Source organism: Onychostoma macrolepis, chromosome 02 (genome assembly GCF_012432095.1).
Source record: "Onychostoma macrolepis isolate SWU-2019 chromosome 02, ASM1243209v1, whole genome shotgun sequence".
Classification (NCBI taxonomy): Eukaryota; Metazoa; Chordata; class Actinopteri; order Cypriniformes; family Cyprinidae; genus Onychostoma; species Onychostoma macrolepis.
In genome coordinates this window covers 21,431,654-21,456,643 of record NC_081156.1, presented here as the reverse complement: position 1 = coordinate 21,456,643, position 24,990 = coordinate 21,431,654, and the positions used below count along the sequence as shown (strand labels likewise).

General features: G+C 36.5%; 1 protein-coding gene across 1 annotated transcript in view; it reads left to right on the top strand.

Annotated features, from left to right (window-relative positions):
- Window positions 1-24,990, top strand: part of b4galt2 (UDP-Gal:betaGlcNAc beta 1,4- galactosyltransferase, polypeptide 2) — a 113,552-nt gene that overhangs the window by 48,147 nt on the left and 40,415 nt on the right. The window contains exon 3 of the mRNA XM_058745876.1: window positions 1,675-1,910. Coding sequence (XP_058601859.1) covers window positions 1,675-1,910 — 236 coding nt within the window. The remainder of the gene's footprint in view (window positions 1-1,674; window positions 1,911-24,990) is intronic.

Below are 24,990 nucleotides of genomic sequence, written 5' to 3'. Positions count from 1 at the left end.
TATGTTACTGACTTTTTGTGCACCCCAAGGAAATAGCCTGACTTTTACCATTCCAGAATTTTGCTAGATTGCTGTTTCATTATTTTATTGAAATTAGACTGCTGCTTTTTGCTAATGAACTGAAACGAACCAACTGAACCAATCTAGTTGTATTCACAAGTGTCATACAACTTCAGTGACACAACAGAAACACTTCATCACAAATAAATTTGTTGGTCATTGCTATGATTTCATCTGATTCAGTTTAGTGTTAAAACTAAATCACTGACTATGTTGAGACTTATGTTGTATAAAGCTCTTCACTCCCATTTACATGCAATTTCCATTATTCTTATTATTCGCTAAGAATTGTGGTTAATTTTTTTACTGCCATTATTCACATGCCCCACTGCACAGCACAAATGATGGACTCAGAAAGAGCAGGTGTGTTACTGGCCGCTGTTTTAAGTTATTTTTCGTCTAACGCACTTTTGTATGGTATTCCATGCTTTTCCGGCGCCATAGAAATGTGATGGCAATTCGTTTGCTTACGCTGCCGTCGTGTTCTACTCGCCCTTTCTGGATGAGGTTAAGGACCAGAGACTGGTGGCAGAGAGTTGTGTTTTCCCCAGAAATGTGATGCTTTCTTCCCCGCCATCGTTTCTCGTCTGCGTATTATTGCAGGTGTGCATCATTCATGTATGTCACAAGCGCATGCACACTTTGGTCAGAGCGGCAATACTGCGATTAAAGTGTTTACATGCCTGTATATTTCAGTTAAAATCAGCGTACGCCACCTATGTTAATACGATTATGCTTGCTGTGATTATGAGCTTTATCGCATTATTTAAATCGAAGTATTGCGAAGTATTTACATGAGGTAAAGTTTAATTGCAATATTGCCAAAATCTCATAATAATTGCATTAAGAGGGTGCATGTAAATGCACTCACTGTTTCTTGCCAAGTTTAATTATTTGGTCAATTTAGCTTTATTTTCTGCCCTCAGCTATTAGCCAATCAACTCGCAGACCACATGAAATCCTTTACTGACCCCAGTTTAAGAACCGTTTGCTGATTTACAGATAATGGAAAAGGCTTGCTTGATAAAAGAAATGCAATCGCCCTTAAAAGTTAGCACACTTGTATCTAATCTAGAATTGTTTATCTAATATTTTCCTTCATTACCATATTTGATTCAGTAATGGTAGCTGGTTTGTTATGCATTAGATTTTTCTAGACAGACTGAATCTGTATGATCAGATGAGAAAACATCATGCTGTTACCTAAAAATGTCCCTCCATACATATTCAGTAGCAGCACAGACTCCTTCGCTAATGAGTGTTGTAGAAGTCCCTGCGGCCAAAACTACGTCAGTTCACCAGCAAGTAGGGATTAGATTGTGGCTAGGTGTAGTTGCAAAATCTTTTACTGCTAAGACTCGTTCAAAGTCTTTGTGTGAACATGTAATCAAGCCTTAGTCTGCTTTATTGATTGGTTGTCTCAACTTAAGATCTGTGGATCAATGAAGAGGACTCAAAGAAATGTTTTGCGCTCCCTCTGCTGGACAGACAGCTAGTGGTGATTGTATTGTTATTGTAATGATCTAACTGTAATAACAATTCTCAAATTCACTCTGCTTGAAGCAATGCTGTTGATACTTCTCATAAAGCTCGCACCTCTTTTCTGCTCTGCAGTGGGACGTCTCCTCATCGAATTCAGCTCCCTCATAACCCTCGAACGGGTGCAGAGAGAGAACCCTAATGTGACAGAAGGGGGGAAATACACTCCTCCGGACTGCCGGCCAAAACAAAAGGTGGCCATTATCATCCCGTTCAGACACCGAGACAACCACCTTAAATATTGGCTTCACTACCTGCACCCAGTCCTGCGCAGACAGAAGATCGACTATGGGATCTATATCATCAACCAGGTTTGTGTGTGTATATGTGTGCTTGTGTAGGACACTTTCACACTACAGCTTTTAAAGAGACAATTCACCCAAAAATGAAAATTCTCTCATTAGTTACTGAACCACTTATGTCACATGGACTATTTTAACAATGTCATTACTGCGTTTGTGGGCCTTGAACGTGTTATGCAGCATCTGAAAGCTCTCAGATTTCATCAAAATATCTTAATTTGTGATGAACGAAGGACTTACAGGTTTGGAATGACATGAGGGTGAGTAATTAATGACAGAATTTTCATTTTTGAGTGAACTATCCCTTTAACAGTCCATATGATCCCTGATAGGGAATCTGTATTTTTCAAACAGGATATATAATGGTTTATAGCTGGTCTAAGATGGTTATTAGTAAATCTGAGGTAGGCATTAATTGGTCCAAACTGACTGACAACCATCAAGTTTGGAAAACCAACTTTACCATCTTAAGCTGCTAGCTGGTTTGTTGTTGGTCCAACATGGACAGCTTGACCAGCTAATGACCAACTAGAAACCATATTCCGAAACAACCATCTGGATTTTCCAGAGGATATCAGTTTGTTTGGTTGGTTGCTGTGAAAGCTGTTTTCACATCAAGAAATCACAAAAAATGGTCGAAAAAAAAAAACGTCTTCTTCATTCCAAACCATGAAGTTCACCTTCTGCTCCAGAGATGTTATCTAGCTTCAGTGGAAAACAGCTACCTCTAGTACAGTGGTTCCCAACCACGATCCTGGAGGCCCCCCAACACTGCATGTTTTCCATGTCTCCTTAATCAAACACACCTGATTCAGATCATCAGCTCATTAGTAGAGACTCCAAGACCTGAAATGGGTGTGTCAGACAAAGGAGAGATGCAAAATGTGCAGTGTTGGGGGGCCTCCATGAACGTGGTCGGGGACCACTGCTCTAGTACGTCTATTCACTGTGGTACTTACATTGATGACAACATATTACAGTTCGGAGCTAAATATTAAAACCTCTACCATAGTGGATGCTGTCAAGGTTAACTTAAAAACAGTGACTGGAAATAGGGAGCCTAGAGTGTGTTGTGTTTGAATGGAAATCAATGGAGGAGATGTTTTGGCATGCTTTTGTGTAGAAACAGCTTATTAATTAATATTTTGATTGACTCTTTGGCTGGTTAACATCAACAGATTTACTATCAGAAATTTGTTTTGTTGTTGGGTGCTTATTTGGTTATATCATTATTTGCTAATATACATTTGGAGGCTTGTTCCAATAATACAGACAGGGCTGTTGATATCTCCTCCAACATCTGGCCGAGAATGCTTCAAGAAAAGCAACCTGTGGGGATTAGGGGGAGGTGGTTAGGATTGAACTCTGATTTGGACCAAGCAATCGAAGCATTTGTGTAAACAGCTGGAAGTTTTGCTGCTCTTCCGCCTCCCCCTCTTTCATCAGTCTGTTGTTCTATCTGTGGAGTGACCCTGAAGGGGCGGCGGAGATGTTCAAGGCCATGAGAAATCATTAACCTGCTTGCCACATTGTTGTCTGCCTAGGTCGGTTGTTTGGGTTAATGAGAGCGATCAAAAGTTTGCAGCTATCCATCTTCAAAGTTTGCAGAGTAATGATGTGACCTGTCGAGCAGCGAGCGCTGTGAGATCTATCTGTGGAGTAGCAAACCAGGGCAAAGTGTCTGTAATGGATGGAGCATCGGCTGAACTCTGGGCTAAGGTTACCTTCCTTTTCTTAGAGGCATCACATCACTAAATGCAGGTTAAATATGTGGCAGATTGATGTTCATCTTATGAACTTTTTATCTTTGAGATTTAAAACCACTGAACAGAGACAATACAACTACTGTTTTAAAGTGCAATCTTTACTATCCATGTGACAGTTGAAGTTGTTTTAAAATGCAAAGCAATTGGATCTTCTTCAGACTCGGCTTTATAGATTACTGCAGACTGAATGATTTTAGCTAGCGCTGTCAATCGATTACAAATTGCAATCAAATTAATTGCAGGATATGCTGATTAGTTAGTAAATTAATCACAATAAACATCAAACATCTATATTTGCTGAAAAAAAGCCCCCAGATGAGAATGTCAAAATAAGTCAATTATGTTGAGAACTGTTGAATAGTTAAACATTTTTTAAGTCAATATGATTTATTTACATATAATTGAACATACAGTAAGTATATCACTGGCTTGCCATCCACAGAAATCCATTTTGCTCTATAGCTGAGGTTGACTTGCATTTCCTCTGCACTACTTTTGAAATGTTGGTCTGAACCAAGGAGGTAAAATACTGTATACACAACCGCCCAATAGTTAGGATTTGGTAAAATTTTAAAAATCTTTTTATTCTTTAATGCTCACCCAGCCTGCATTTATTTGATCAAAAACACAATAAAAACAGTAAAATTGTGAAATATTATTACAATTTAAAATAACAGGTTCTCATTTTAAGATTTTGAAATGTTGTTTATTCCTAAAATGGCTTAAAATAATGAATTAAGAGTTCAAAAGAATAGCAGTTATTTGAAATAATTTTATTGTCCTTTTGTTCAATTTAATAATTAAAAAATGTAATTCGCTTTAACCTTTGCATTGCATTTTTAGCATCTCTATAATTCAGCAAAAGTGATCATTTTAAACCTTGACAGGTAACTACAATGCATGTTTTTTTTAATTAAATTAATTACTGTACATTAAATTACCAATTAAATTGTGCTGTCTACTCTTAACCAAACTTTTCATAGTGCTTTTTTTTAATGTTTCTATTTATCTTTGTTTGATTTTTATAATAATATTTCTCATTTTTGTTTTTCATTTCTAATTAAATTTTTTTAAATTATTTTAGCTTTTGAAAAAGATTTTTAACAGTTTAAGTTAACAATAACGACACTGAGGTGTGCATATGCTATTTATATTATTTACTTGATGTGTTATAGTCATATGTTTATTTAAAAATTTATTGAAATTATTTATAACTTACTTAAAAAAATCCTTCCATTTTGCACACTTTTGATGTTTTCTGTAAAACTTGAACTCATTGTAGCCTTTGAAGCTCGTATCAAACAGATCTCTTCTTCTGACTCAACACTTGTTAAGTCAGGCCTTCAGAGATACCCTAAAAAACTTATGCTAACATTCATGGAAAGAAGTTGTTTGCACGTCTGTTTTGTTTGCTCAAGCAGTGCTGCCAAAGTGTGTTGAGAGGGTCTCATCAAAAATGTAAAATGTGTAGCTAGTTATTTGCGCTGTCAGAGCTGAGCAGTGAGGAACACACACCATCTGCGCATACACGCTCAACAGTGACATTAAGCACTCTGCGTTTTCATTACGCAAGCAGTAACATGAAATTTCCTCGCTCAGCTCAGTGTATCTGAACAAAATGAGCTATAGGGCCAGTGTTTTGCTCATTTCTCAGTACAAGCTGTTTGCTAAACGAGGGCATTTCTGTATGTTGGCGTAGATGGTACTGTACATCCAGGGTACCTGTTTAAACCGTTAGGAGACACAAACAACAAGACACTATCGATTTTGAAAGAACTACATACGTTTCTCTCCATTTTGATTTGAAGTGCCGTTTAAAAATGTTCTTTAATTCACTTTTGATTGAGGGCTATGTCAATACTGATCATTATCCATTGTGTTTATAATACTGTGATAACACAATACATGACACATTGAAATTGTCAGAGTGCCATTTTCTTCTGTATTTCAGCTGAAGAAAGTCTATTTCAAACAGTTACCTTATAATTAATTATTCAAGACATCTAAAATGAAATCTGTACAGTCTGTTGCGGACGTGTTCAGATGTCTGATTCTGATCATGTTGTTGCTAAAGTGCTTGAACCCTTGGCAATCTCTCTTTAGAATCTTTTATTCAACTGGAAAAATCTTTTTTTTATTTTTTTTATTTAACATGTAAAAAACAACTTTCTGGCCTGTTTGGCTTTTTTTTTTTTAAATAGCTATATCCATTTTTTTTTTCAACTTTTTCTTTCTATAAAAAGATTTATTCTCTTTTGAAAGCACACCAAAATTGACCAAATTGTGCTGTTCTCCCAAAAATGAAAATTTTGTCATCATGCACTCACTCTTGTGTAGCTCTAAACGCGTATGAATTTTTTCTTTTGTGGAACACTAAATATTTTTATTTAATTTAATTTTTTAAATGTTAAAACATCACAGGACCCGACCCTACTGACTTTCATTGTATAGACAAAAGCAGTTCTTTAAAATATCTTGTTTTTGACCGAAGAAAGAAACTCATAGAGTTTTGTAACAGTATAAGGGTGTGTAAATGATTACTTTTTTTAATGAAAAATTTTATAAAATCACAACTTTATGAAAATCGGTTTTTATTAAATTCCTCAGGCACTGCATTTTAATGACAATCCTCATTTTTATCACATTATTAAGGAACTGGAAGTGTATAGAAACCTTTATTTCTTTTTTCTTGCGTTTGAGTCAGCATGATTTAAAATTGCCCTTTATGGCAATAGATTTCCCCTTTAAACATTCACGTTCACATACGATTTTCATTTCTACAGAAAGGCTGCCATGCTGACTCCTTTGTTTAAGCAGCGAAGGTTACAGATCAGTGCATCTTATGAGGACAATGCATCATTGCCATGACCTCTGCTGCTTGCTGTTAAACTGAAATAGTTTGAATCTCACTGTATCTCATCCACTTAATTCAAAGGACAGACACTGAGTTCAGCCAGGTTTTCTGCCTACAGTATGTCAAGTCATTCCTCATCAATATCACCCTCTAGAAAACACACTGTATAATGTGAACACAATACAACGTGACAGGTGCTGAAAAAATAAAAACCATTTAAGGCAGGTCAATAAGGACTCTTTCGTCTCGCCCTCCCTCCCGGTTTGTCTTTTCCTCTTCCACTCTCACACTTTCCACAGGATGACAGTTGGGAGTACTTCATGTATCATGCTCACTAGAGTGTTAAATGATTTTAAGTGAGGCCGTTTTACCAAGGACTGGGGGGAGACGTGCTAATTCCTCAGATCTTTGGGCTGCCAGATAAATGCTGCCAAGTCCCGAGGGTGTTGTATTGCTGGGTTTGGAAGGGTGTAGCGGTGGGACAATCCTCTTTCTTAGCTCAGTTCTTCTCACATCTGACCACCTCAAGAGGTTTGACACAGTGACTTAAGTTTAATGTAGTTTGTTTGTGTCTAAATCAGGTTTTTATTCACCTTAAGCATCCTAGAAGATACATGAAGGCAAGACATTTTGTGGTACTCTTAGGATTCACCAACTAGCTGTTTAATAGAGAGTTTGACTATTGACAAACTAGACTAGTCCAGTGGTTCTCAACTGGTGGATAACAACACCAAAAATCTAATATACAATGCTAAATGCAAATAATTAAAGGCTGTGTGTCTAGGCAAATGGTGTGTGTACCTGTCACTTTGAAAAAGCTAGGCAGATGCCAACATGGAAAAGTTGCGTAATATTTTATTATCTGTAAATCTTTTATCTTTAGATTTGTACTGTTTTTAATCAGGCATGTTTTATAGAGGATCTCAGACAAACTCTGTGAGAACAATTACTGCTGTACTTCAGATCACCTGCTGGGAGCAATGTTCTCATTGTTAGCATAGTCCTTACAACTCTTTTGTATGAACTCTTTTGTGCAATTAAAGATATGTATATATTTAGCCTATTTGAATATCTGCCAGCTACCATATTAAAGGGCTGCAATGCTATTTTTGAGTTATTTGACTAATATGCAGATGGACATTTTGGCTATTTTTAATTCTTTGGGCAGTTTTTGAGCACAGCAGCATGTCCTGTGTTTAAAAGTGTCTGAGTGGGATCTGGTGACCCTAAACATACATTAATCTGTAAATGGTCATTTAGACAATGATTGTGCAAATATAGTTTTGATAAATATTTTTATCTATTCAAATGTTTGGGGTCTAAGATTTATTTTTTATTTTTTATGTTTTTGAACATTCTTCTGCTCACCAAGGCTGCATTAATTTGATCAAAAATACAGTAAAAAAAAATACATTAATATTGTGGGAAAAAAAATATTACAAATTAAAATAATGTTTTATATGCATGCTAATTGATCAATGTTTTTATTTTAATATATTTTAAAACATAAAAAGCAAAGCTGAAATTTCAGCAGCCATTACTCTGGTCTTTAATCTCACATGATCTCACATTTTTCTGTTTTAATGAAGCGTTAAACCAGAAAACAATTAAATAAATAAAGTCCAATAACAGGAGCAATAATACTAATTCTAAAAATGTATAAAAAGAAAGAATAAAATAAAAATAAAATAAATAAGTCTACTTGATAATTTCTTTAAAAAAATACTGACCTCAAACATTTGAACAGCAGTTCATACATTTAAAGATGGATAAATAGTGTCTCCTGAATGCAGCTTCATGTTGAATTTATATAATCAAATGCATTAAGGTTTATTTCCGACAGTATCATTTAAACCTATAGGGCATGATTCATTATTCAGTCTCAAAATGGTTCCTCTTGAATGTAATAAATACTCACGCCTGCCTGTTCTTTCTTTCACAACCGTCAGACATCCTCCAACTCTCTTTCACCGCACATAGGGGGCCTCTAGCCGCCTCCTCGTACTTCACAAGCTGATTGTTGCCATGTCTGGTTATGATAGCTCTGCGCTGGGTAGGACGAGGACTGTGTCTCAGTAGGGTTCGCCAGGGACACACGCCAATGTTTCCCTGCCTCCCATCATGCAGATCGTGTTCACTGGACAACTTCCCAGATGCACGGAAAAAGAGACAAGTTAATATGCGGACTGTAAACCTGTGCTCAATAATGCAACATGATGGGCTTCAGTTCGTTTGACGAGTTGTGTTAGCATAACTCAGTTTGATGTTTTTTACAGATGTCCATGTACAAATTACTCTCTTTGAGCCCTGAATGGCATTTTACCTCATGTTTCATGTATCTACAAGAAAATTTTAAGTCTGTATTAATGATAATATTATGCTAATACTTCCTTCATAATGTATGAGATTCAAGCTTTGACATGTATTATGCAGAAAGACCATCCTGTCTGATATACTTACCAGATAATTAGTGTAAAAACACACAACTTTTACAAGAAACGTAATGCATTAACACTTAAAATTACAAAATTATTCACAGATTATTGATGTATAGATATTCCTAGTTTAATTTCATCAGTTGCCTAAAGCTGTTTATTTTATAAGTATGGATACAGTGATATCAAAGGCTGGTATTTGTAACAAAGCCAAAATTCAGGAATCGATCCAAACCTCTGCAGGATTTAATGTGTGATATTAAAGTTCATGTTTTTCAGTTATGCATTTAACATACAGGATTGATAGATCCTAAGGGCATTTGGGGATGTGGGATATTTATGATGTGGCACTGCCGTCACCGCTGACCTTTTAGATGCCGTGTCATCACAGCGGCCTATCAGCGTGTCATTTCCTGCTCTGTTCTTTTCCTCCACCTGCCTACCTCTTGCTCATGTGGGGATAAATAAGGAGTGAGAGTGAATAACAGCCTTTTTTTTTTCACTATTTGTTTGCAGAGGGTGAAAATCGAGCTCAGACAGATTGGATGTTCAAGCTTCTGTTGAGCCAACAGGGAAACAGCTGAACATGTTATTGCATGTCACTCACTTGGCAACAGCAGGCTTTCTTCCTGTTGTGTTTGTGTCATTGTTTTGTGCTGTCTGTGGTTCTGGTGTCGGGGTGAGTGCAGTATTGTATGCTGTCATTCTAATGAGATTAGATGCAATTTCTAAGATTTTCAGTTTAACGGCTGCCAGCTTGGTAGATCCGTGAGGAGGGAGAGGGACGCTTGGCGGAGTTTGACATGGACGCGTTGTATCTAATCTTCTGTTGTGAGTCTAATTTTTTTTCTTCAAGACTGGTCATAACTTTTTTAATTCAGTTAATGAAAGGTAGATATGTCTTATTTGTATTGGAAAAAGTAAGACTGATTACCCCTTGGCAACTGCTATTTGGTCAAACAAGTTCTTAAGGCACAGTCTTAACATGGTGACTAAGTTTATGCAACTGGCCCCAGTTCCCATGGCCACTACAGATCTCAGACACTCCTACACTGCACTGTCAGCACTGTCTGTTAGCTAGTGTTGAAGACAGGCAATCTATGATTCAGTCAATTGAATATTGTTCGGATTATAGAAATGCTGATTTTTCAGTGAATATACAGCACTCCTTTATTTAAATCTTATATCCATGCATTTTAACCGTTAAAAGCAAAACAAAATACAACATGCAGTAGAACCAAAATTAAGTTGTTGTTTTTTTTTATCTTTTATCTTATTATTATTATTATTATTAGATATTTATAATGTTACAAAATATTTCTACTTCAATAAATGCTGTTCTTTTGAACTTTCTTTTCATCCAAAAAATGTGAAAAGGTATGAGATTTCCACAAAAATATTAAGTAGCACAACTTTTTTAAACATTAAAGGGGTCATATGATGCAATTTCAAGTTTTCCTTTCTCTTTGGAGTGTTACAAGCTGCTCGTGCATAGATAAGATCCCTAAAGTTGCAAAGACTAAAGTCTCATACCCAAAGAGATATTCTTTGTAAAAGTTAAGACTCGTCCACGCCCTCCTAAAATGGCTCATTTAAACACGCCCCCACGTCTACGTCACTGTGTGGGAAGATTTGCATAACACCGGCCAAATGTATACGCAAAGAAAGAGGGCGTGATTTTTATTCTCGCTTGTTGCAGCCGCCGGCGCCATGTCCTGGAGACGCTGTGTTTCGTTGGGAAAGCCCGAATCCGGTATTCCTAAAGGTAATGATGTGTACTACGGCAACTGTAAAGGGAATAAATACGATATATACGAGATACATGAGAAAAATATATTTCAGTGCTTTCAGGGAGCCGTTATTAATATGCGGGACATTGAAATCACTTATGAATGCGCGTTTGCTTTTTACTTTCACTTTTGAGATTCGCGATCACATGCAGCCTAATCTACTACGGAGCGGCACTACTTACCACACATTTCACAAGGTCAGTGGTGCTCAGGATCTGCAAATCATTCGACATAGTCCTATCGGTCATCTCTCCTTACCTCTCTCTGTTTATGTGTTAAGTGAAATTGTATGTACTGTAATGTAACAGGCTACTACTAGCAAGCGGCTAACCATGTCCCTTTTGTGGCTCTGTAGAATGCATTATTCATTTTCCGTGCCTTTCCGAATACGGATTCGCTATTCAGGCACATCTTAACCAGTAATTATGCCCTCACTGGATGCAACAAATGCCTTGTTTATAATGGGTTTTATTGTTTTTGTCTCATCGCACCGGGACACGCAATCACAATACGGTAAGGGGCATAACATTTCCGTCACACCTTTGAGGTATTCGGCCAATCACAACGCACTGGATACCTGGCAAATCAGAGCACACCTCGCTTCTTAGAACTTTGTAAAAATCAATAATGTACAGTTGTGGAAAATAATGTGTTTTTTTAACCTTAAACCACGTAAACACATTGCATTACACCAAATGCACCAAATAATGTTCTTTTTGGCAACATCATATGACCCCTTTAATGTTAACAAGAAATATTTCTTGAGCATCAAATTAGCATATTAGAATAGTTTTTGAAGGATCATGTGACACTGAAGACTGAAGTAAAGTCTACAAAAAAAAATAATAATTTTTGCCATCACAGGATTAAATTGCATTAAAATATGTATGTTTGTCTGTTTTTTTTTTTTTTTATTTTTTTATTATTGTAATAATATTTCACAATATTTCTATTTTACAGTATTTTTAGTCAAATAAATCTGACCACTCACTGCTCACTAATAATAATAATATATTAATATATTGTTAGAAAAGATTTCTATTTTGAACAAATGCTGTTCTTTTTAACTTTTTATTAATCAAAGAATCCTGAAGGTTCCAAAAAAATATTAAGCAGGACAACAGTTTCAACACTGATAATAAATCAGCATATTAGAATGATTTCTGAAGGATCATGCGACACTGAAGACTGGAGTAGTGGCTGATGATAATTCAGCACTGCGTCACAGAAATAAATTATATTTTAAAGTATATTAAAATAAGATACCAATTTTTGAAATTGCAATAATATTTCACAATATTACTGTTTTTTCTGTATTTTTGATCAAATAAATACAGCCTTGATGAACATAAGAGACTCCATTTAAAAAAAACATGAAAAATCTTACTGATCCCATTCAGCATTCTTGTCAGTGTTATTGGTTGATGAATATTAATGGCATACATTATACAGTAACAGATAGAGGCAGGTATGTTCGGCTGTATTTACACTGTATGGTCCAATGCACAAATCTGATATTTTATTTTTCCTCTGCCAGTTTATGTTCACTTAAGAAAAACACACTTTGTTTACATAATATATGTGCATTTGACTGCTCCTGCTTGCAGCTGCATTGCCAAGAGCATTCTTCACAGTGCACATGGTTTTACACGTGTAAGTGTTTGAAAACAGCTGCATACAGCATCAGTCAAAGAGACTGCATTCAGTACTACCGATCATGTAAAATGACATAGTCATGGCCAAAAATATCGGCACCCTTGGTAAATATGATCAAAGAAAGCTGTGAAAATGTATCTGCATTGTTAATCCTTTTGATCTTTTATTTAAAAAAATCACAAAAATCTAACCTTTCATTGGGAAATATCATTATGAAATAAATGTTTTTCTCTAATACACATTGGCCACAATTAACAGCACCCTTTTATTCACCTATAATATTTATTATAGGTTTAACAGCTCTAAATTTTCTCCTATAATGCCTGATGAGCTTAGAGAAGACCTGACAAGAGATCAGAGACCATTCCTTCATCCAGAATCACTCCAGACCCTTTAGATTCCCAGCTCCATGTTGGTGCTTCTTCTCTTCAGTTCACTCCACTCATTTTCTATAGGGTTCAGGTCAGAGGACTGGAATGGCCATAGCAGAAGCTTGGTTTTGTGCTCAGTGACCCATTTTTGTGGTGTTTTTGAGGTTTGTGTTTGGATTATTGTACAGTTGGAAGATCCGAACATGGCCCATTATAAGATTTCTAACAGAGTCAGTCACTTATTGATTTTTTATCTGTTGGTATTTGATAGAATCCATGATGCCATGTGTCTAAACAAGATGTCCAGGACCTCCAGCAGAAATATAGGCCCACAACATCAAAAATACAGCAGTATATTTCATTGTACACATGGGGTACTTTTTATCCCTGTGTTCACCAAACCCATCTTGAGTGTTTGCTGCTAAAAAGCTCATTTTTAGTTTCATCTGACCATAGAAGCCAGTCCCATTTGAAGTTCCAGTCATGTCTGATAACTGAATATGCTGGAGTTTGTTTTTGGATGAGCGAGGAGAATTTTTCTTGAAACCCTCCCAAACAACGTGGTGATGTAGGTGCCGTTTAACAATTTTTTTTTTAAGGTTTTCTGACCCCGAGACTCAACTGTTTTCTGCAATTCTCCAGCTGTGGTCCTTGGAGAGTCTTTAGCCACTCAAACTCTCCTTCTCTCCATGCATTAGGACGATATAGACACACGTCCTCTTCCAGGCAGTTTCGTAACATTTTATGTTGATTGGAAATTCTTAATTATTGCCCTGATGGTGGAAATGGGAATTGCCACTGCTCTACCTCTTTTCTTAAAGCCACTTCACTTATTTGTGAAGCTCAATTATCTTTTGCTGTACATCAGAAATATATTCTTTGGTTTTTCTCATTGTGATGGATGATTAAGGGAATTTGGGCTTTGTTTTGCCTCCTATTTGTATTTCTGTGAAACAGGAATCCATGGCTGGATAATTTCATGTTCATAATCACCCTGGAGTGCTCAAAATTGTGAATATGAATGGGAATATACTTCAGAGATATTTTACTCAAAAGAATTTCTAGGGGTACCAATAATTGTGTCCAACGTGTATTAGAGAAAAACATTTATTTCATAATGATATTTCCACCCATTTTAAATTCTTATTATCTAATGAAAGTTTAGATTTTTGTGAATTTTTAAAATAAAATATCAAAAGTATTAACCATGTAGATTAATTTCCACAGCCTTCTTTGATCATATTTACCAAGGGTGCATTTTTGACCATGACTGTATATTCTTATATTTTCATAATATAATTTTTGTTTTATTTTATTTAAATTTAATAGTACAACACCAGTGCTTTGGACATTGCTATCAAAATAAACTTCCCTTGACCACATATTCTACCGAAGGCAGATGAAATCTTCCTTTTCTTAGGAAGAATATCAAAAATGCAAGTCTTCTTTCATTGAATATCAAATTAAAAATGTGTCTTCTCTATTACTTTGATTCAGCTGGGAGAACATCTAGCAACTAATTAAGTTAATTGACATCAGGTCTGTAACATGATTAGCTATAAAAGGGATGTCTTAGAGAGGCAGAGTCTCTCAGAAGTAAAGATGGGCAGAGGCTCTCCAATCTGTGAAAGAGTGCATAAAAAGATTGTGGAATACTTTAAAAACAACGTTCCTCAACGTCAAATTGCAAAGGCTTTGCAAATCTCATCTCTACAGTGCATAACATCATCAAAAGATTCAGAGAAACTGGAGAAGTCTCTGTGAGTAAGGGACAAGGCCGAAGACCTTTGTTGGATGCCCGTGGTCTTTGGGCCCTCAGACGACACTGCATCACTCATCGGCATGATTCTGTCATTGACATTACTAAATGGGCCCAAGAATACTTCCAGAAACCACTGTCGGTAAACACAATCTGCCGTGCCAACTGCAGATGCCAACTAAAGCTCTATCATGCAAAAAGGAAGCTATATGTGAACATGGTCCAGAAGCACCGTCGTGTCCTGTGGGCCAAGGCTCATTTAAAATGGACTGTTTCTAAGTGGAAAAGTGTTCTATGGTCAGACGAGTCCAAATTTGACATTCTTGTTGGAAATCACGGACGCCGTGTACTCCGGCCTAAAGAGGAAGGAGACCTTCCAGCGCGTCATCAGAGTTCAGTTCAGAGTTCAGTTCAAAAGCCAGTAGTACTACCGACGTCTATTTAAGCAGGACAATGCAAAACATTTGGTGCATCATTAAACGAACAATACGTCAAAGACGACCACGAACTCTTCAGCAACTGGAAACCTATGTCAGGCAAGAATGGGATCAAATTCCAACACCAAAACTCCAGAAACTCATAACCTCGATGCCCAGAGGTCTTCAAACTGTTTTGAAAAGAAGAGGAGATGCTACACCATGGTAAACATGCCCCCATCCCAACTATTTTGAGACCTGTAGCAGGCATCAAATTTGAAATAAGCTCATTTTGTGCATAAAATTGTAAAATTTATCAGTTTAAACATTTGTTATGTTATCTATGTTCTATTGTGAATAAAATATTGGCTCATGTGATTTGAAAGTCTTTTAGTTTTCATTTTATTCAAATTTTAAAAAATGTCCCAAAATTTCCGGAATTCGGGTTGTTTTTAAATGTTCAGAATTTAAATATTCATGTCTAGTTTCCGTATACTTTTAGTGATTTTTACAGATTTCCAACCCATCCTATGTTAAAACTGAGACTGGACTGTGCACAAACATTATCATCATTGCCAAGCTCAGATCGAGTGAAGTCGAGATCACAGCGTTCCGCTATTTAAGCTGTCGTACAGTAGATATTCATGCTCTAAATAAGTAACTAAAAGCTTGTGTTACAAACTGAACTGAAAGAGAATCTAATCTGAGTACACATAACCTACAGTATATGGTGAATTTTTAAGTGTAACGTTCACTATTTCTGCCTTGTCAAGAAGGCTTATGAAATAATATAGAAGGAGAACATTTAATTTTCTTTTTCCCTTTGATTCCATTGATTTTTTCCCCCCTCTTAGATGTGAGCTCACACAGGAGATAATTTCCCAGTCTATAGCCTCTCTGTCTTTTATGATGAACATTTAAAGTTTCATTCCTCCAGTCGGAATCAAAGTCCCTGAATGCATGTCATGTGATCTGTAGAGAGGCACAGAGCGCATCGGCACAGATCCATACATAAATAAATCTGTTGAACGAAGAGCTTTCTTGCCTTCTGGAGTTAGTGTGGAGCTATTAAGGTTTATCTCTCTTCAGCGCAAAGAGCGTCATTTGGGATACACATACACATAAACTTTTTATTTTACACACTGAAGCTAAGTAGGATTGAGACTGGTCAGCACCTGGATGGGAAAAGCTAAAGTTCCTACTTTAAGGAGTGTTTTAATTTTTTTTTACTTACAAACCATACCGTACAAACTATACTGTACATAGTGGACCACAAAACCAGTCATAATGGTCAATTTTTCAAAATTGAGATTTATACATCATCTGAAAGCTGAATAAATAAGCTTTGCATTGATGTACAGTATGGTTTGTTATGATAGGACAATATTTGGGTGAGATATAACTATTGAAAATCTGGAATCTGAGGGTGCAAGAAAATATAAATATTAAGAAAATCGCCTTTAAAGCTGTATAACTTAATTTCTTAGCAAACGCATATTACTAATCAAAAATTAATATTAATATAATAAAATATATATATAGTTTGTAGGGTATGGTTTGTAAATTACAAAAAAATACTGAAAACACTTATTTTTATATTTCAAAAATATATATTTTTGAAATATATGTGAGCTGTTTCTATTTCTTTCTTTTTTTTTTTTTTTTGTTAATTATATAGCTGATATTGTAGAAATTTAAACAATGGCCAATGGCATGGAGATTGCAAACAATATACAAGCTATTAATAGCTAGTTTGGGGCTAAATGCTGCTTTGTAGTTATTTATACACACATATCCCAAAAGAATTTCCCAAAGAAATATGTGTACAGTATTATCATTTTTGTTATAATAATGTGGGCAACAGGGTGAAAAGTTTGACTTGATCCACATAGTCAAAATGACATTTTATGTAAAAATTAAGAAAATGAAATGAGATTATTTACTTTGCTTTCAAGAAAACAGTGAGCACAGTGTGTAAGTTTTTTTCCTCAGCCCTTACTCTTGACACAGCACGGTAATGCTGGTTGCTGATGTCTCGTCGCTTGGTCAGATTGAGCTCTATTAGATCTATTGCCTATAATACTGCTGAGACAGTAATGGTGTACTTTGAGATAAAAAAATAATAACGGTTTCAGCTGAAACTTTTTCCCTTTCTGTCTCAGTTTTATGTTTCATCTGTCTCTCTCAGCATAGCAGTTGACCTTGCTGGGAAAGCATCTGCCACAACATGAAAACAACCCCTGCTGAGACTGATCTGAGAACTGTTGAGTTCACCCGAGAGCTGAAGTCTGCCAGCTCTGCTTAATCAAGATTATGTGCTCAGCAGTCCCTGCGCTGTCTGCGCTCAGAGCAGAGAGGTGACTGGCTATTCAGGGTCAGTATTGGTAATCAGTGCTGTCGTTTTAGGCTGTTGCCCAGATATAATGGAGCGGTATGTTGGGAGGGAACGATGGGTTCTGTTGGTGGCAGTTCCATTGTGCTACTGTTTGCTTTTTTCCTTTGACCTTCATTTCAAAAGTCTCAGTTTTAATATACAGCAGTTTTTGGTTTTTTTACAATTTCTTTGTTTTGAAGTATTCATTTATTCATTCTTTTTTTTTTCATCCATCCATCCATCCATCCATCTATCCATCTATCTGTATTAGCTGTACATCATTTTTTATTGTTTTGTAATTTTCTCCCCATTTTCTTTGTTCGTTTTGATGATCTGTTTTAATATTGCACTATTTTAATGGCCCTGTGTGTCTGTCAGATAAAATGATGCAAATGCAGAACAAATGTGTCAGGAGGCCTGTACAATAGTCTGTTCAATTAGCCTCTAACCCAACTTATAATATGAAACATCAGCTTGAATCTGGCCTTTTTCTATTTTCCTTCCTAGTAAATGTTTTTCCCTTGAGTTGGCTATTTGTAAGAGCACTTATCCATTCACTTTATATTGGCGGTGAAGAAAAATGCCATTGAGTAAATACTAGACCTTGGGATTCATCTTAATGGATTGTGAACATATCATGTTATGTATTTAGTATTTTTTGAATCGCATTGCTTCCTTGTAGCATATTCCTCCAATTTTAAATAGGACAAAGTAGTCTAATTTGCATGACACTGAACAATTCCATTTAAACTCAGTGAAAAGTGGATATTCATCTTCTATGGCTATCTGTTCCTCCTGACTCCAATTTGTGATATTAATGTAATTGAGTGGCTGCAGTTGTTCTGGGCTGTGTTTTTGTCTCTGAGGGTTAAGGTTGTGTGGGGGCCAGCTGTGTGCATGCTGTGTGCATGCTGATGTCGCCTGAGCTTTCTGTCTGCTGTGGGCGATGCTTAATGGCTTTTGAAATATTCCTCCAACCTTCACAATTCTTTAGTCGTTTCACATATTCTGCGAATTCATCCACTGTGTTCATCCAGTGCAGCACCTCCAAACAAAATCTGGAAGTCAGACAAAAAAAACTATTTTTGAAGGTTGTTAGAGTGGATCCTCTCAAAGCTTGTGGGGGATCGTGGGATATAAACATCCTGGTGGAAAACATTATAATGATGTAATGTTTCATCCACACTCTGCAACAGCGTTTGTGGGGTTTTTCACTAGGTACCAGGCCAATGCAATCAATCACTTCATATCTCAATGGTGTGCGACTTTTGTTGAATTTAACCACACTAGCCATTCCACATGCTACTCTGCGTTGAACTGCATTTGAAGAAAATACTGGAGTTGCTACGAGCATCTCTCAGCACACCCAGCATCTAAAATGAGTTGCTTTCAGCCTCAACCTACAAGCTTGAGTTTCTCTGGAGATACAATTTGAAGTACTCACTAGTCTGCTTTCACTTACAGTTCTTCTCAAGGACACATTTCTCAGACTCTGTTTCAGTTCTGCCTCTCATACAAAATGAAATAAATAAACAAACAAGCACATCACAGCTGTTTTGATGTGCGGTGCTTTTTCTTAAATTTCATAGTCTCTCTCGCTCTCTCTCTTTTTATACTTGTGGTGATGTTTACTACTCCCACAATATTTATTCACAGGAAAAATATAAGCAGCACCTAGGTTCAGGATATTAAATCAGGGATACCCAGATCATAGACTAAACTACAAGAGTTTTTTATTTTTTTTATTTATTTATTTTTTATGTTTATTCAGAAGGGACGCATACAATTTATCAAAATGGACAGTCAATTTATTTGTAATGTTACAAATAAAAATCAGTTTCAAATAAGTGCTGTTCATTGGACTTTATGCTAATCTAAAAGTATTGAAATGAGCATGTATTATCCTATTTTGCTTTTTCCACAAAAGTATTGAGCAGAACAACAAAATATTTTTTTGAGCACTAAATCAGCATATTACAATGATTTCTGAATAATCTTAGTACTGAAGACTGGAGAAATGGCAGCTGATAATCCAACTTTGCCATTCACAAAATGAATAAATTATGTTTTAAAATAGAAAACAAGTTATTTCAAATTATAATAATATTTCACAATGTTACTCTTTTTACTATATATATATATATATATATATATATATTTTATTTATTTATTTTTATTTATTTTTTAAAGGAACCTTGGTGAGCATAAGATACTTCTTTCAAAAATATTAATTCTTGTTAACTCTAGATGTGTATATATCTAACACGCACAATGTAACTCAAGTTAACTGTTTATTTACTTGTGTATGAACAGATAAATGTCGATTGATTGATTGATTGATTTTGCTTGTGTATATCTAGTAAACTTGTTACTAAGCATCTCAAAAACATTTTTTGAAGATTTGATGCCACTAACATTGCAATCTTTGGCAAATCCAGTGTTTTTTCCACTAATAAATCACTTATGTGACAGTACTTCTGAAATTTGAGTTTGCCAATCGGATTAGAGCTTGCCTGCTCAAGAAGGTTTTTCCAGTTTGCTGCAATATGCATTAGACATTCTGTGGGTGGACTATGCCATCTAAGACTGAGGCTATGAGAGGACAGATTGGGCCTCACTGGCACCTTGACCTCTGCTTGAGTGGTTCACCCACCTGCTCATGCGTTCAGCTAGGGCCATGGTGTGAGTGTCAGCATAATCCACCTGCCACACTTCCAATCTAGGCGAGACAGCACTCCTCAACCCTGACCATGTAATAGGCTGTCCTTCAGAGTGGAAACGTCCCATGGGCACTACCCTAAGATCACACGGAGAGAGAGGGAGATGGCATGTCACAGCATTGGTCATGAACAGACAGGCTCTTTGCTTCCAAACCTTGTGTGGCAGGCCTAATCCATCATTTAAGATGAGAGGCCTTTATTTTACTCTCTCGTATCACCATTCTCGCTACTGCCAGTTAGTATTTACCTTTTTTAGTGTGTTCACCTTGAATCACCGGCAAACATCAGCTATTTATTACACAAGAGTATGTGTTCCCTTGCCTATTTTTTTGCTTTTTGCGAGGAAGCCTTTAAAAAGTTTCTAAGCTTTACTACTGGGAAATTGTGGTCAAGTGCACATATTCTCATGAAATGTTTAATTCTTGGTCTTCATTAATAATAGATCTAGGCTGATACCAAGCTGTCTGTGTTATAGAGAGGGGTGAAATTACAAACAACAGAGAGTTTCCCTTGTTGTCTTTGAAAAATAATAAGATATTCCAGATATTTTACATCCAGTTGAGAATATCAAGGCACATATCCAGCTAATCGTTGTGCACATCACCCACACGTACCCAGAGGAGGACTGCAAATTGCTGGCTGGCTTGCAAGTCTTCTGAAGGACAAACAGCAAAATGATCAAGCGTCTTTTTGGTAATTGGCTCATTTTATTGGGCAAGGGCTCCTAAGTGAAAGTAATGATGTTTTCCCCATATTCAAAGTGGAGTGCTGTGGTGGATGTGAGGTAAGGGAGTCATGCCATCTGTTTATCAAATTGCCAGTGTAATGCACCGTTTTTAAGACTAATGGGATTTGTAATTAAAGTTAAGCACATAGGCAACACAAATCAAGAAAGCTCTTCCTAAAGCACACTCGCGTTTAAATGCACAATTCTATTAGCAGCTGCAGACTAAAGACCATCAGAAAAATTAAGGTCTAATTCTTTAATCACTTGCCCTCCCCGTCTGGGGCTGTTTTAAGCAGGGACTGTTTTGACAGCAGTTTACAAGGGTGAGTGTTATGCTCCAAGGAGCCGACAGATGAGGGAAAAATGTGCTTTTGTAAACCTGGCCCGCTGCTCTGATAACGCATGATATATTTGTAGGAAGTTTTATTGTTGATGTGATATTTTCCACATTTAATACACAGTAGCCTTGAAAAAGAAAACATTTAGATTTTACAATGCACTAGTCAACAAGCTGCTTTACTGTGTTTATGTGTTTACATGGTACATTAAGTTTATGGCTGAATAAAAACCAACAGACAGGCAAAAACAATGCTTCAGTAGGTTGTCGTCTATTTTCTCCTTCTCGCAAACAGATCAGCAGCATTTTATTTGTCTGTCCTTCAGGGGCTCATGCTTTAAAGAGAAAAAGTTCACCCATAAATGACCGTTCTGTCATTATTTACTCACCTTCATGTCTTTCAAAACCTGTTATTTTATTTCTTCTGTGAAACACAGAATGAGTCGTGTATAGCAGAATGTTCAAGCAGCTCTTTTTCATATACTGAAAGTGAAGGGTGACTATGACTGTGACTGTCCAGCTAGATTTTTAATGAATAACTTAAATAGCTGTTACTGCTGTAGATGTTTCTCCATATAGCCCACTAGCCAAAATGAATGTAAATTCATAATTGATTTTTTTTTTTTTTCTCATATCCTCTAGGTCCGTTCTTCATTTCTGTAGATTGCCAGCAAGAGACTAAGGCAGAAAGACATCATCTCCCTGAAGCCTGACCTTTTAAGTAGTGAGAAATTGAGGTCAGGCATGGAGGCAGTCCAATTATGGCTAACCCTAGTTAGATTAGCTGCAAAAGTCCTACACTGTATTCAAGGATTTCAGTCTGGCTGAATTTGATCTGGTTTTAGAGTGGAGCAAATCAACACAGTTCATCTGAAATCAATTGTGGATAACCTGCGAAATAAAAGCTGATAACTTTCACTGATGGCTGCTGAATGCTGAAGCATTTGAGTATTTCAGTTAAGAAATAAAAAAGAAAACAGTGAAAGCCAGCTTTTATGTATTCGCTACTCAACAGAATTTTTATTGTTTTGTACATTTTTCTCACTTTCTTTGTTCATTTGAAAGATTTTTTTTTAAATATAGCATTATTTACATGTGCTATTTACATGTGCGCTATATAAAATCTCTCTGTATATTTATGCATAATAATATACATACCACCCTTTGATTAACCTCTGGGTTTAATCAAAAATACAGTAAAAACAGTAATATTTTAAACCGTTATTAAAATTAAACTTTTAAATTGTTATTTATTCCTGTGATTGCAAAACTGAATTTTCAGCAGTCATTATTCCAGTCTTCAGTGTCACATGCTTCTTCAGAAATCATTCTAATATACAGATTTGGTTATCAAAAACATTTCTTATTATTATAAAACATAAGGATACTTTGATAAAATATAATTCTTTCTTTGAATAGAAAGTTCAACACAATTCGTACACACACACACACACACACATTTTATATAGTGTGCCTTTTGAGAATTAGTTTATTTTTAAATACCAGTAAGCATTCCTAGAGGTTTTAAAATATTCAGAGCATTTTTATTGATGCTGAAACTATTCTAGTGTAATTTCCATTCACATCAGTATTCAGCATTTTAGTAGGGATCAAATGATTTCCATTAAAGCAGATTCAGGTCAGGCATCCAGACAGATTCCTGCTATTTATTACTATGTGAAACAAGGTTGCTGATGCAGATGTGTTTAACGATTCAGGAGAGCGATTCTGAATCATTAATCAAATGGCTCCTCTCTTTTCTGAGCCCTGTGGAGGCATGGGGCAGATGTTTAGGGAGATAATAAGGAGGGGTTCAGTATGTGATTGGTTGTGCTCCAGCTGAGCTTCGTGGGGCTGCATGCTTACGTACTCTGCCAGAATTTTGATTTGGCACGGCGCTACAACCATTGTAGCTGTGCTAACTCCACTAGATTTCTACAGAGCACATCTGTGTTCCTTGTCTCTTTCATGACATTCCTGTTTTTCAGAATTCCTTTGGAGTGGTTGGGGTATAGATAGTGTGGCTGCAAGCCTTGATGGTCTCTGCCGAACTCCAAACAATGTTGGAGTGTGGTGACAAATAATGGTTCTTCACTTGAAGAGTCACACTTTAGAGAAGTCATGAGGCACTTCAGTTGGCTACTGTTGCATCTTCAAATCAGTGTAAAACACAATAACAAGGAGGAATCTAAAGACTGTTGCTCTTTTCAAGCTTCAAAAAGGACTCAAAGGCATCATAAAAGTATGATTATAGCAGTACAGTATGACACAAGTCAAGTCTTCTGAAGTTGCAGTAGCTTTGTGTGGGTATTGCTAACTAGATCATTGAGTCAGTAAGTTGAACCAGTGAGTTTTTTTTTTTGTTTTTTTTGGCCATTAATTCATTAAAAGAATGATTTGTTCACAAATCTGACATCTCATGAATGTTCCAAAGATTTTCAATGGATAACTTCTTAAATTTCAGTCTGTCTCGCACACAAAGCTGTTGTAATAGCTTCGGAAGTCTTGGAATATAATGTGTGAGTTGTGTGTACCATTTTTTATGGAATTTAATGGTGTTTTTGCATCCATTTTGAAGCTTGAATGCTTAATGTAATAGTCCACCCAAAAACTGAAAATGCTGTCATCATTTGTTCGCCTTCATGTCGTTCCCAAACATTACTATATTTCTTCTGTGGAACATAAAAGATGAAGTTCTGAAGAATTATGGTAATCAAACCGTTTTAGGTCCCATTGACTGCCTTTGTTTAGTTTTTTATTTTTTGTCCATACACTGGAAGTTAATGGGAATCAAAACTGTTTGGTTACCATCGTTCTTCAAAATATCTTCTTATGTTTGCAACAACGTGAGCAGGACAGAATTTTTACTCTTTTTTTTTTTAGTCCCCATTTATTGTCAATTTGAAGAAAAACAGCATTGGAAAAGTAGTAGTTCCAGTTGTGTTCAGCAGAAGAAAATAAGTCAAATGGGTGACTAAATGATGACAGAATTTTTAGATGGCAAAATCTCATCTTTGGATGGACTGTTCCTTTAAATAGACCAATAGAGATCAAGTGTCTCTCTCTCACTCGTGCACAAAAACATAAATAACCCATTTAGCATGCTCACAATTGTGGCTACATACTTTGCTTATTGGATTTACAATGGTGGATCAAGGGCTAGCTTTCTGTTACACATGTTATGAAGAACAATGTAACACATCAGGGGCCTCCCTCAGGAGGGAAACACTTGGAGCTCGGCCAGCGAAGCATATAGAGAAAGGATCATACGCTATCCAGCACGCAGCAGTGGGTCTCATACAGTAGACTGGTCAGATTGTGTGCACTGTTAACACTTTAGCTGTAAAACCCATTCAGCCAACGCCGTTGGAGCAGAGGTGCTTTACCATCTTTCAGGACTGAGACTAATCTTACTGGTGTCAGGCAGGTCAATCTGCTGCAATCAGTTCGTTTTTTGCTGATGTTTGATTTGGATTGTTAGCATTGAAAGTTTTCTCTCCAAATGTCAGTGCAGTGCTTTCGTAATGTGAGCGCCGAGAGCGTTTTGGCTTGACCTGCTGTTAGTCTGTAATAAGATTTGGTAGTGTCAGTGAGCTCATGAAAACAGTTGAGCCCTACAGAGAGTCTGAATGGCTGACTCGCTCGTGTAGGAAGTCAGTTTGCACGATGGCTTACGGCGGTACTTGAAGATTAGGACATAGGCTGTGTGAACAGCGTGTCCTGGACATGGACTAAAGCAGACTTTCATTGCCTTGACATCGGCTCTTAAGGGTACCGGGGTCCACAGACTTTCCTCGCTGTCTCAGTGCACAGCCATTCAAGATGGATGAAACCTCTGCAATTCTCACAGGGGTAAATTAAAACTTGGGAAAGATTCACATTTA